We start from the raw sequence: 14013 nt of genomic DNA on the forward strand, positions 1-14013 counted from the left end.
CTGTCTTGCTCCGTGGCTTTCTGTCCCTACCCTGTGGCTGTGGCACTCTAACTGACACTGCTCCTCAGTATTCTCCAGCGCCCTTCCCCCACCTCCACTCAACGTTGGTTCTTCCTTTTCATAACATGCTAAATATTCCCCCGTGTTTACTCTTCTAAACATTCTTATTTTCTTCCAATCATTTTGCTACTTACCCTCTCACTTTCTGCATCTGCTCCAAGTTCTCTGGTAGAGTCACTCCAAAACTTTCAGGGAAAAAAAGCGTGATGATTCCAATGAGGACAGTCAGACTGCCCATGAGGATGTAGGGTAGGAGTCTGTTATAGGCGCCTGCAAAGCACCAGACACAAGAACATCAATTAGATTTGAGCATGCTCCTGGGAGACATTTTACCAAGGTGCAGACAGTCTATGACAGCAGACTGAATGCAAACATTTCAGAAGAATGGAAGTCAGCTAAATACCCTAGGTTGTCCACTGGGTCCCCAGACTTCTACAGTTCGCTAGCCCTGGTTGTACATTAGCATGCTGTTAGGTTCTCAGCCACTGCCCAGCCGTGCATGACACGTTCCTCAGATAGAAGTCTTCCCTATCAAAGCTTCCTTAGGGTGGAGGTGACTTGGGAAGGGTGGTGAGAAGGCTTACCTAGGTAGCTGAGGATGACTTAGAACATCTGATTCTCTTACCCTCGCCTCTATGACTCCATCCGTGGTTGAAGCACTGCTGGGGGATCAAGCCCAGCTTCTTAGTAGGCAAAGACTGTACTGACTGAGCCACACACCTAGCCCCTCTCTGCTTCTCTGTATGGGGCTATGAGATAGGAGGATAAACCCTCATCTGCTCCTTGCTCCCAGAGAGAATAAAAAAACAAACACCCATGTGTGTAGGGTTTTTTGGGTTTTTTTTGGCACTTAAGATAAATACTGCTCTTTTAGGCTTTTCAGAGGCCTTGTGTTGCTAACAGGAATAGCTTCTTATACTAAATGCTCTTTCTTTTTTAAAATTAATTAATTAATTACATGTAAGTACACTGTAACTGTCTTCAGACACACCAGAAGAGGGCATCAGATCCCATTATAGATGGCTGAGAGCCACCATGTGTTTGCTGGGATTTGAACTCAGAACCTTTGGAAGAGCAGTCAGTGCTCTTAACCGCTGAGCCATCTCTCCAGCCCCCTAAACATTCTTTCTTAGGCTCTGCTTCTTGTGATCCAGTGGCCCAACACTGGATCATCTAAGCATAGTTGAGAAGTGGAAGGAAAAATGGCTTTGCAGTATGCTCAGGGCTGCTGTACTCAGAGCAGCTGTGCAGGGTGTGTTAAAGTTAGGAAAATGTGTTTCTTTCACTGTGTGAATTTATATAGTGTATCCTTTCTGAGAATTTATCTGTTCTCTCTCTGTCTCTCTATCTGTCTGTCTGTCTGTCTGTCTGTCTGTCTCTCTCTCTCTGCATGCATGTGTGCATGTGTTTGAACAGGTATGTAACCAACATGTGAGCAAGAAAAATAAGGAGGTGTGTTTATGCCAGTCAAGTCCTAATAAAGGCTAATCTTAGAACGCTGAGCAACATCCCACTAAAAGCTCCTTTGCATATTATTCCAGCCTGGTATATTTGAATATACAGAAACTAAAAATTTTTGCCTTGCAAAAAATAAAATCATAAAGTGTAAGTGATTACCTAGAAAAATACTTATAAAGTGTATACAGAAGGCTAACTCCTTACACTACAGAGAACTCACATAAGCCACCGAATCACTGGGGAGGACTCAGTAGCACCCCTTGAGTCCCATTCATCCTTACATCATGTGTCTGTTTGCCCCTGCCCTCACAGCCCTCCCAAAGCCTGGTTTCCCCCCCAAATAAAGAATCCTAACTCATGTCTGCTAGTTAGAGCCTCTGCTCTTTCCCTCCCTTTGCCTGCTTCCTGCTCGCACTGAGGAGGTTATCTGTACAAGAGTTCAGGCCTGGAGAGATGGCTCAGCGGTTATGACCTCTTGCTGCTCTTACAAAGGGTCCAAGTTCCATTTATAGTGCCCATATGGTGGCTCGTTCTTTCCTACACTCCAATTCCTGGAGATCAGACACTCCCTGAACACCAGGTACAAAAGTGCTGCACTTACCTTCAGATAAAACTGTCGTTCACATAAAATACAAATTTTGTTAAATCTAAAGAGAGAGAGAGGGGTGGGGGGAAGGGAATCCAACAGACACACAGCAGAAAGACCCTTACTATTACTTTACTATTACAGTCCAAGGGGTCACTGAGAATCATCATGAAAAGAAACCGGTGAGGGCTTTAAGATGCAATGTGCCTGCAATGGGGCTGTAAAACTGAGCAGCCAGACTATGGAGAGTGATTCAGCTGCATAAGACCCAAACCAACTCCTCCCATGAAGAGACTGGCCAAAGAAGGCCCTTGTTCATACACACAAAGCACATAAGCCCACATGCAAAATACACATAAAAAAACCCCTAAGGACAGAATAAGACACATCTCACCCAGGTAAACGAAATAGGGGGCAATGATGCTGCCCACCCGAGAGGCCATGGAGGTGATGCCCACAGCCATGTTCCTGACCAGGGTTGGGTAGAGCTCCGCAGTGAAGACATACAACATGGAGAAGGCAGAGGTGATCCCAAATTTCCCCAGCATCACCAGTCCAATGGACACAAAGTTATAATCTGGAAAAGAGGCTCATGTCAGACAGGGTGCTCCTAGAACCAACAGTTAGCTGTTTGATTGTTCCTTTTACTGCCACATGATGGTTCCCACATAATGTGCTGCTGGACAAGACTGCCCTCAAATCCTAGCCACCAGATGGTTGGAGATGGAAGGCAATAGGTGGCCTGGACTTTGAACTACTCTTATTTTGGATTATCAATGCATCCTGTGACCTCTGTCCATCTGCTTTTATTTGATACCACAGTTTCATAGTGACTTGTTAGATGTTAAATACAGTTAAATTTAGTCTATAAATGTTGGGCCCTGTTCTTCCTGATTTTTATTATTAAGCAATATAGTTCTAGGGCTGGAGAGATGGCTCAGCGGTTGGGAGCACTGACTGCTCTTCCAGAGGTCCTGAGTTTGATTCCCAACAACCTCATGGTGGTTCACAGCCATCTGTGATGGGATCTGATGCCCTCTTCTGGTGTATTTGAGGACAGCTACAGTGTGCTCATATAAAATAAATGAATGAATAAATAAATCTTTAAAAAAAGAAATATAGTTCTAGTTGGGTTCAGTGGTGAAAGCTTTAACAAGTACTTTTTCCATTTTTTTGTGTGTGGTGTGCACATGTATTTGCATGATTTTGCATGTGTGTAGTCATGAAAGACCAGAATTACAGATGAACCATGAGGCTTAGCAGTATTTATGTGGGTTCTGGGATCTGAACTCTGGTCCTCATGCATTTTAATTATTGAGCCATTCTCCCATTGCCTGTGCATGCTAATAATCCCAGCTATTAGTATTTCACTGGCTGAGGCAGGGGAATTACAGATTTAAGGCTAGCCCAGGCTATGTAATGAGTTCAAGGTCAGGATGTGTCACTTAACAAGATTTTGCCTCTACATAAAAATAAAGGGTGGGGGATATGGCCCCATAGTAGAGGGTTTGGCTAGTGTAAGACCCTGGGCTTAAGTGTTGGTACTGCAGAAGTTAAAAAGTTAAAGACAAACACAAACAGTGTTATTTGCATGTTAACAATGTATTGATAATGTATTAACTTGTAGTTTAACAATAGGAGAAAATTAGACACACTTGGAAAAGGAAATACATTACTTTTAGCATTGGAACCTTTTGTCATTGTTTAGTCTTATTGCACCATCCCTACATTCATTCATTCATTCATTCATTCATTCATTTCTGTGGGGGAAGTGTGTGTGTCAGAGGAAGAGCTGCAGGAGACAGTCTTCTTCTTCCTCTATGTGGGTTCCAAAGATGGAAGTCAGGTTCTCTGGCTTGGCCAGAAGTACCTGTGCTGACTTTGAAACATTCTGTTTGCATGGTCTTGCTGTTTTTGTTTGTGTTTTGAGACAGTGATTTATGCAACCTGAGCTAGCCTCAAATTCGCTATGCAGCTGAGACTGGCTTTGAACTGGTCCTCCTGCCTCTCCTTCCCAAGTGCTGAGATTATAGGGATGGGCAACCATACCCTGCTGGGACAGTTGTTGTAAACATGTCACAGTCAGCTGTCATCTGATGAACGTTTGGTGATGTTGAGGCAGTGTTATGGGGAAATGGTGACTCATGTAAGGGTGGTCACCTGTCCTGATATTCTAGGCCATTAATGCATCTATTTTTTTTTTCTGGGATGTTGTTAGCCTGGGCCAACTTCTTACCTTCAGGTACCACTTGGATCAAGAGAAGCACACCTCCTCCCCAGAATAGCACCCCAGCTATAATATATCTCCGTGGCAGGGTTCGCAGTAGCAGCCAGGCTGTGAAGTAAGCTGGAACTTCAATCAGGCCAGAGAGGAAGCAGTTCAGGTAGACATCTCCATGTAAATTAGGAACATTGAGAGACAGAGCAAAGTAACCCACTGAGGTTAGCATCCTGAAAGACAGACCAATGATATAATCATAGAAAGATGGCCCATGGCTCTCTAAACTTTTGTGATGGTCATGAGTTGGACTAGGTCCCATGCCCTCTAGTCAGGCACTAGTCATGTGGGAATACATTAAAGTGACACCTCATGTACCTAGTAGCTGCATGAGTCTGGTGGCCACTATGACAGACAACATGGATTCCAAACATTTCTGTCTTTTCAGAAAGTAGCTGTGGAACAATGCCATTTTCAATAAACCACTAGTCAACAGTGCAGATGCCCCCGTAAGGGAGGGCATCTGAGTGTGACTGAAAAACACACATCTCTGAAGAAGGCTTTCAGAAACATGCTGGATCTCTATCTACCAAGCGAGGTGGGGGCATAGGACGAATCTGAAACAGGAAGAAGTAAACTCTATCATTGCAGAGTGACACTCACATGTGGTTAAGAGCAGCTTGGATGGGCCTGGGTCTTGGTGATTATTGGCTCCCTAGTGCCATTGGTTGGAACACATTGTATGAGTGATATATTCAGACAGCTAAGAAGGAAGACACCGGACAGAGGCTGTGGTCCAGGATATTTCACACTGATATTTTTCTAATCGCAAAACCCATGGTTCTAAAATACAATCTGCCAGTTCTGGTACACAGTCTCTGTGTTGTGTGTGTGTGTGGTTGTGAGTGCGTGTGTGCATGTACATGTATTGCTATCTCTGGGACAGGTAGGCTATTATTTTTTCCTTCCTTATCTCTTCAAAGACTTGTTACTACATCTAGTTAATAAAGTCAGATTGTTACTCCTATGTCTTAAAATCGTGTGTTCATTTGCTACTGGGGATCAGGTTACACTCACTCCACTGTTCAGCTCCAGGAAGCACTTCTACTTTGGTCCTCAGGGGCATCAGTAGCCTCAAGCTCATCATCTTCCATAGTGGGGTCCCCATACTGCAGACTTACTGTTAACCTATAAATTTTCCTGTATTTGGTTGGCACAATCTATCAATCTGAGACATGTTGTCTGAAGATCTTAGAATCGCACAATTCCCCTTTTGCTGTAGGCGAAGCCTAGGCTTCGTCACATCCCTTTGAACTAGAGGAAATCAGCTGCACACTTGTGTGCCACATGTCCCAGTTCCCGGAACAGTCATTGCTTACCACAGCATCACAGCCATCACGGTTATGGTGGCAATGTTCCGAGTCCTGAACAGGTCCAGGATTATGACTTTCTGCTGCTTCAAGGAGTTTAGCTCCTGTAGCTAAAATACCATAAATGAAACGTGAGATAAAGAGGCAGGCAGGAAGTACTATGGAAAAAAACTTGGGCATACAACTTTAAAAAAATATACTTTAATTAAAATTATTATCATTATCATTACTATTATTATTACTATGTTAAGACAGGGTCTCATTTATCTCAGGCTGGTCTTTAGCTCACTATGTCAATAAACATGACCTTGAACTTGGGATTCTTCCTCCTCCATCTCCCCAGTGCTGGGATTACTGGCATGCATTATCATGCCAGCTTCGATGCTGGGGATTGAAGCTTTGTGTATGCTAGGTAAGCACTCCGTGCACTGAACTACATCCTGGCCCAGCCACACAATTCTAACCAAACAGCTGATACACTTCCAAGTTCAGAAGTTGAGGGCTGTAAGGACATCTCCAAATATGGTGCTTATTCTAACTCTATTTAAATATTTACATAATTCTAAACTCATTCTTCGACAATTTCATACATGCCTCTAGCGGATTTGGATCATATTCCCCTCCCTTTCCCTCTGGAATCTTCCTTCCTCCCAGCATGTTCTCCTAATTTTATATCTGGTTATACCCATGAAGGAAATGACTCCCTCTTCCCCCTCTTTGTAGCAGCCAATACCCATCACTAGGACCAAGGATTGATGTGACTCTCCCACTTAATGCTGGGATGTCGAAGGGCTGGACCTTGCAGGTAACCACAGTTGCCGAGAACTCCTTAGTGCAATGGCTATGTCATGTCCAAAAGCTAACATTTCACATAATTTCTCATCACCTGACTCTCCACATTCTTTCTGCTCCTTCTTCCATGTTGTTTCCTAAGTGTCTAATACTTTAAAATGCTGACTATAGCCCATGTTATATAGAAGCCTTCAACATAAACAGCATCAGCCCCACTGAGGATTGCTGACCAGCTTTTCCTTCATTCGGCCTTAACATGGATCGCCTTTAACACACGGAGCTGGGGTCCTTAAAGCTATTGAGTTGAGAGGGCCATGCAGCTCCATAATGCCTGGGGGGTTGTGGGGAATTGCAGGCTGGTCTCCAGTTGAGCTGAGGTCTGAACCCCGAAGGGTGATAATTTACCTAAATGACATGGTAGGCATCCCCTTATGCTCCTGGAACTCTGGCCCCTGCCTAAGTTACCCCCCCCCCCAAGCCTCCCACAAGAGAAGCATGGCTAGAAGTCATGAGTTCGGTGATTGTCCCTGTGTCTGGATTAGGTACACGACTAGGTTGAAGGGGCCTCCAAAGCCAGGAAAGCTTTAGGTTATCCTTCAAGAGAATGGTCCTCTAAATGGCTTCCTGTCCGAATCAATACCACAGCCCCTGGCATGAAGTGAAAATTGCAGCTCACTAGAACATGCACTTGATCCCAGAGAAACCCTGGAAAATCACGGCTCAGTGGCCGTGTGATCTCCCCAAGTCATTCCTCTGTGCTTCCATGCTCGTTCCTGTAAAATGAAGCCCATAGACCACCTCACAGTGGCCAACGTGAGCACCGCATGCGTCAGACAAGCTGCCTGGCACCCAGCCCTGTCTTAACTGCATTCTAAATAGGGTGTATTGGCTGGTGAGGGTGCTGCAGATCCTCCTACATGGGGTCTGAGAGGGTGGTGAAACAGGGAGATGACATGGCTGGGGAAATCAAGGGCTCTATTTCTCTTAATGGGTGTATCCAGTTCAAGATAAACTCACAGCAAGCAGAAACAAGGTCCCTTGAGGGGTTTGTGTTTCTGGACTTTATTCTTATTTGTCCATGTCAATTTTATGATACTTTTCTCTGTGTCAACTGATCTCCACAATCACACTATCACATTGTCTATTTCTTTTTTTAAAAGGTTTATTTATTTATTATATGTAAGTACACTGTAGCTGTCTTCAGACACTCCAGAAGAGGGAGTCAGATCTCGTTACGGATGGTTGTGAGCCACCATGTGGTTGCTTGGATTTGAACTCCGGACCTTTGGAAGAGCAGTCGGGTGCTCTTACCCACTGAGCCATCTCACCAGCCCACATTGTCTATTTCTTAAGAGTAGGGATGAAGCTCCCTATCTGATATATACTAGGACACACTAATAGCCCTAAATGGCAGAAGTATTAGCTGTGGCCAGTGTCCTTTGTGTAACCAGTTAAGTTTACTAGGACCGGGATGAACTTTTGAATTCAAACAGCAAAGCTTTGTCCTGGGCTGGAGAGATGGCTCAGCGGTTAAGAGCACTGACTGCTCTTGCAGAGGTCCGGAGTTCAATTCCCAGCAACCATATGGTGGCTGACAACCATTTTTAATGGAATCTGATGCCCTCTTCTGGTGTGTCTGAAGACAGCAACAGTGTACTCATATAGATGAATAGATAAATAAATCTTTAAAATAAATGCTTTGTCTCAGCCTGGACCCTTGGGGCTCTCAGAGTCTGAACCACCAACCAAAGAGCATACACAGGTTGGACCTAGACCTTCCCCCATATATGCAATCTGCTGCCCTAGCACACATGCAAACTGCAAATGCAACCACAAGGATCTCCTTCGGATGTCCTGAGGGTCCTTTCCCTCATCCTGGCCAGCGGTACCATGACCTCTACTCACCTGTGTTAATCTTACTGTCCTCCAAGTGTGGACCTGTCTCCTCAGGCCACCAGGCTGTCATTCTGGACACTCCTGACATGCAATGTCTGTTCCTTGGGGTCCTTAGCATCTCTTTCCTGTGTCACCATGTCCTGCACATCACTCCTCTTGCCCCCTTCAGTAATTCTCTGATCCTTTAGTGCAGTGTGGGGGCTGTGTCTTGCCTTTCTTGTCTTCTCTAAGAGCCAGCACAACATGATACCCACAAAGTCCTCACCATCACAACGTACCACAAACCCAATGCACAATGGTGTTTCCTCAAGGCCACCTGCCTTTAGGAGTGGAGCCTTGAGTCTGTGCTCTTAAGCACCGAGGCTTTGGACATACCACGCACACCAACTAAAGATATGTACTGTTTTCCTGAAAGGCTTTGGTGTAATTAATCCAGGATACAGTGGGAACTGGGGTTTGGCCAACTCTCAGATGCACATTTTCCAGGTACTGTGGGTATCTTAAAAATACAAGTTCATACATAACCTTGTAATGGTTGGACACACATGCCAATGCAAAGTTGGAAACTTGCAAAAAGCAAAGATAGCCCATTCAGCAGGTGGTGCAGCACACCGGATAGCCACCTGCAAAGGATGAAATCAGAGTCCTATCTTTTACCTGTTCAAAAATCAACTCAAAATAGATCAAAAGTCTTAGTTGAAAACCCAAGATGCTAAAACTTCTAAAAGAAAACATAAGGAATACTCCTCAGACACTGGGATAAGGAAGAATTTGAAGACAAGAGTCTCCTCACCAGCACAGGAAAAGCACCAACTACCAGCAGAGAGATTGCAGAGCAAACATCTTATAGAATGGCAGACATCCCTTACCTGCTAATATCCAGAGTTCACAAGGAGTCAAACAAGTACTAAGAGGATAAAACTGCCAATCAAAAACTGGGTTTATGAATTGTATAGACAGTTAAAAGACAGACAAACACCTAATGTTCTTAATTTATAAATAGTCCTTTAGGTAGATTTTTTTTCAGGAAGAGAGATGATGTCTTACTATGCTACTCAAGCTGGCCCTGGGCATCTGGGCTTAAGAAGTCCTCAGACCCCCTCCTCCTGAGAAGGGTGGAGAACAGGTGTGCATCGCCATGCCTCCTAAGATTTTACCTGAGAATGTAACTGTGATACCTAAGGCAGTGCCTGGTATATTGTGGGCATTTAACAGGTAGCGAGTTACACTAAATTCCATAAAAGAAAGTCTCTGCAGAGCTGATCTCAAAAGGGATGTCTGCACACAGGTGCTCGCTCACCTCTAGAGGATCGAATATCCCTGCTGGCGCCACGATGCTGTTCATCTTTGCGGCTTTCTGGATGATCTGTTCGGCCTCTGCAAATCTCCTCTGGGATATCAGCCACCGGGGAGATTCTGGAATAAACCTGGAATTCATTTGCAATGGTTCATTACCTTCTATAACCACAGGATTTGATGTTAGCAAACATATGTAGCAAAATGTCCTAGGTCATTTTAATGTTGCAAATATTCTACATAGTTCTAAATACATAAATAATACATATACACACATATATATTAATTGTTAATTAGCGATAGAGCAATAAGGACACCAACCCACCCACAAAACTTTTGACCCAAAATTTATCCTGCCTACAAGAAATGGAGGGACGGGAGATGGAGCAGAAACTTGAGGGAATGATCAAGCAATAACTGGTCCAATTAGAGACCCATCCCATGGACAAGCACTAATCCCTGACACTATTAATGACACTCTGTTATGCTTGCAGACAGTAGCCTGCCTAGCATGGCTGTCCTCTGAGAGGCTCTACCCAACAGCTGACTCAGACAGATACAGAGACCCAGAGCCAAACATTGGAGCTTGGGGATGGAGCTTGGGGACTCTTATGGAAGAGTTGGGGAAAGGAATTCCACAAGAAGACCAACAGAGTCAATTCTTGGGTCTGAATCGCTAAGCCAAGAGCATACATGGGCTGGATGAAAGCCCCCTGCATGTATGTAGCAGATGTGCAGCTCGGTCTGCATGTGGGTTCCTAACAACAGGAGCAGGGACTATCCCTAAAGCTGTTGCCTGTATGTGGAATCCATTCCCCTAACTTGGCTGTCTTGTCTGACCTCAGTGGGAGAGGAAGCACTTAACCTTTGCAGAGACTTGAGGTGCCAGGGTGGGGAGATACCCAGGGTTGTGGGGGGTGGGGGTCTGTGCTATCAGATGAGAAGGGGATGAGGAATGGGGGATAGACTGTGGGAGGGGAACAGAGATCAAGATGTAAAGTGAATAATTTTTAAAAAAAATGTGATGAAAGATTTTTAAAATTAGAAGGAAAGGAAGGAAGGATGGAAGGAAAGAAGAAAGGAAGGAAGGGAGGGAGAGAGGGAAGGAGAGAGAGAGAGAGAGAGAGCCCTAAACAGCACAGAGTTAAAGACACAACCCAGCAGTACCAGCTCCACAGACCACATGGAAATACATGGGCAGGAGACTGGAGTGGGAAGTATCTGGAAGAAGTCTGAGACAGGCTTCCTACAATGCATGTGCCCAGTCACTGAGATGCAGAGTGCTGGAAGTTTGGAGGCAGCAGGGCAAGCTGCAGCAGAGAGCACGCAGACACAGCTAGGTGAACAGTGGGCTCATCTCTGGAGTGCCTGCCTGCCACAAGGCAGAGGGCTGGCTGGGAATGGCGGTTGTACTCACCACCACAGGGGAACACAGAACAGGCCAGGCAGTGTCAGGGCCAGCAGCAGCATCCTCCAGTCTCTGATGAAGTATGCAAACAGCGGCAGGACCATGTAGCCGATTGCAAAAAATGTACAGACTCCTAATGTGGAGAAGATGATGCGAACCGACTTGCTCAGGATTTCAGTTCCTGTTCAAAACAATGGGCAGTATTAGCATTTCTGCTCTCTTCAACATTTGCCTTTTTGAGACGGGATCTCTTTCCAGAGCTGGGGATTGAACCCATGTATGTTTGACAAGGGCTCTACCAATGAAACTACTGCCTTCTGACAATGCTGTTTTCAGAGGAAGGCCATCGGGAGACACAGAGACTGTCTTGTCCAGGAGACAAGAAGTGGCTCTTTTAAGACACTGAGTGGAGTCAGGCTGTGGGAGGCTTGTCCACAACTCTCCTATGTGTGACCAGTCACTGGCCCGTGAGATAACAGTGGTTCTCCCAGCTGTCAGGACACAGTCCCTGTCCTTGAACCCTGAGACATGATACTCAGAAGGCAGCTGCCTCTGGAGTTTCCCAGAGCTGGCAGCCAGCACTGGAGCTGATGTTCTCCAGGCAGACAGTGTTCTATTGTCTCTGTAGGGTGACAGCCCAGGTGTCAGGCACATATCCAGTGACCAAAGCAAAGGCTTGAGGCCACATGCAGTTGGTACTGTCTGGGGAAGGCTGGACTGGCAGCAGGTTTCTGTCCTATGCAGCTCAGCAGTCCACTCAGCAGTGGGTCTTCAGAGATGGTGTCACTTAGGATCCTAGCACAGCATCCTCTGTGGGGAGCCTTAGTCCTTTCTAGAATCCACTCTGGGCCTTCTGACCTGAAGGCAGAGATATAGCCGACAGCAAGGGCTTTATTCTTTGTATAGGACTTGCCCACACTACAAAACACTAGAAATATTGATGGTGAACTTGAAGAATCTAGAGTCATCCAGAAGTGAAGACTCTGGGCATGTCCGTGAAGGTTTCCGGATTGGGTAAACTGAGCGAGGAACACCCTTTGTAAATGTGGACAGCACCGGTGCATGGCATGGGGTCCTCGGCTGAACAGAAAAGGAGAAAGTAGGTCCCACTCCTCAATGGTTCCCTTCTCATGATTTTCTTTCAGTTTCTTGAGAGAGCTGAGGCTGGGTATCTCACGACCCTCACAGCGTGACCAGGCTTCTAAGCCCAGGGCCATCCTTCAGCCTGTAGATTCATTCCAAAGGATGCGGTCTGACTACTCTGGGTTTCATGAGTCAAATTTCCAGATGTTTCCTTACTCTAGGAATGAGTGCACTCTACCATGACCTGGCTGTCTTTGGGTCTTTGGCTGGGATTACAATATGGCAATGAATGTGTGTGTGTGTGTGTATGTATGTGTGTATGTGTATGTTTGTGTGTGTTCTTCTTAAGCAAAAATCTAGAAGCAGAAAATTTGATCATAGAAAAGAAATACACACGGGACCCGTTTTCTGTGAGGCCAGGGAAGACACCGTAGCACTGGGCCACAGTCTGAGAGCAGACAGTAACACACTCAGCATAATTTGGTCATGCACCAGGTAGGTACCAGGCAGGGACAAGAGCTCTGCCAGCCCGTGGATCACAGAGGACTGTACAGACAACTCCACCACTCTTTAACTTTTAGGACCTCTCCCTTCCTTAGACACTGCTGTCATTCGAGTGAGAAATGTCCCCACTGGCTCATGCATTTGGCCACTTAGCCTCAACAGGTGGTACCACTGCGGAAAGTGATGGAGTCTTTAGGAGGTGGAGCCTTGCTGGAGGAAGTACATCTAAGGGTAGGCTTTTAGGCCTTATAGTCTGACTCCACTTCCTTTTCTCTCTATGCCTCCTATGTAAGGAGAAAATGTTGTCACTCCGTTCCTGACTGCCATGCCTCCCCCACCGTGACAGACAGTAGCCCCTGGAACTGTGAGCCTAAAGAAGCGTTTCTTTCCCCAAGTTGCTTGTTGTCAGGGTATTATATGACAATCACAGAGCAGCAACCAAGATGTACATAATCACCAACATTGTCACAGTCATTGTCTTTATTACCATCACCACCACCACCATCACCATCACCTCCATCATCACCATCATTACCATTAGCACTACCACCATCATCATACTCACCAACATTGTCACAGTGCATTGTCTTTATTACCATCACCACCACCATCATCACCATCACCATCATCTCCATCATCACCATCATTACCATTATCACTACCACCATCATCATACCCACCATCATCTTCAGAACCAACGCTTTTATGAGCAGTTCTTTAAGCCCCACTTCAGGATAAATGATCCCTTTGACGGTTATCTTACAAACATTCACCTAAGACATAAGGAGTTGAAGCCACTTGCCTACAGTCACGTATCTGTAACAGTGACACAAACTGCAAGTGATAGCTCATAGTTAAAATCCCAGAACTGAACAAGTGGAAGAAGGAAGACTGGGGGCTCTTTGGCTGCATAAATTCTGAGCTCAATGTCAGCTTGGGCTATAAGAGATCTGTGTCTCAAAATCACAGACAAATGGGTGAGAGCAGTGGCTCGGTGGGTCAAGTGTTGGCTGATCAAGCAAGGGCCTGAGTTTAAATCCCCAGAGCCCGTATAAGAACTGGACATGACTGCACACGTTTGGACATCCAGCACTTGGGGGTAGGAACAGGAAAATCCTGAGAGCTAGTTGGCCAGCCAGTCTAGCTGAAACGGCAAGTTTCAGATTCAGTGAGAGAGTGATAGAGGAAGACATAGGGCATCAATCTCTGGTTTCCACACATGCACATACACACACTTGAACATCACACATGCACATACACACATGAATAGAACCCAAACAAATCAGAATCCTAGAGCAAACAAACCTCAACACAGTGATAAAACCAAGATGTAAGCCGTATC

General features: G+C 45.5%; 1 protein-coding gene across 7 annotated transcripts in view; it reads right to left on the minus strand.

Moving 5' to 3' along the window:
- The window catches only part of Slc22a4 (solute carrier family 22 (organic cation transporter), member 4), a 46926-nt gene that overhangs the window by 3169 nt on the left and 29744 nt on the right, over positions 1 to 14013 (minus strand). For 5 of the 7 annotated variants that reach the window (NM_001330304.1, NM_019687.4, XM_017314588.2 and 2 more), the window contains 6 exons: positions 11094 to 11265; positions 9681 to 9807; positions 5702 to 5802; positions 4341 to 4555; positions 2499 to 2681; positions 195 to 330 (listed from right to left, as the gene is read on the minus strand). In NM_001330304.1, coding sequence (NP_001317233.1) covers positions 195 to 330; positions 2499 to 2681; positions 4341 to 4555; positions 5702 to 5802; positions 9681 to 9807; positions 11094 to 11265 — 934 coding nt within the window. Of the gene's footprint in view, positions 1 to 194; positions 2682 to 4340; positions 4556 to 5701; positions 5803 to 8905; positions 9004 to 9680; positions 9808 to 11093; positions 11266 to 14013 lie in introns of all 7 variants that reach the window. The other 2 variants (XR_003949460.1, XR_003949459.1) reach the window with 2 other exon arrangements.

This window comes from Mus musculus, chromosome 11, assembly GCF_000001635.26.
Source record: "Mus musculus strain C57BL/6J chromosome 11, GRCm38.p6 C57BL/6J".
Taxonomy (NCBI): Eukaryota; Metazoa; Chordata; class Mammalia; order Rodentia; family Muridae; genus Mus; species Mus musculus.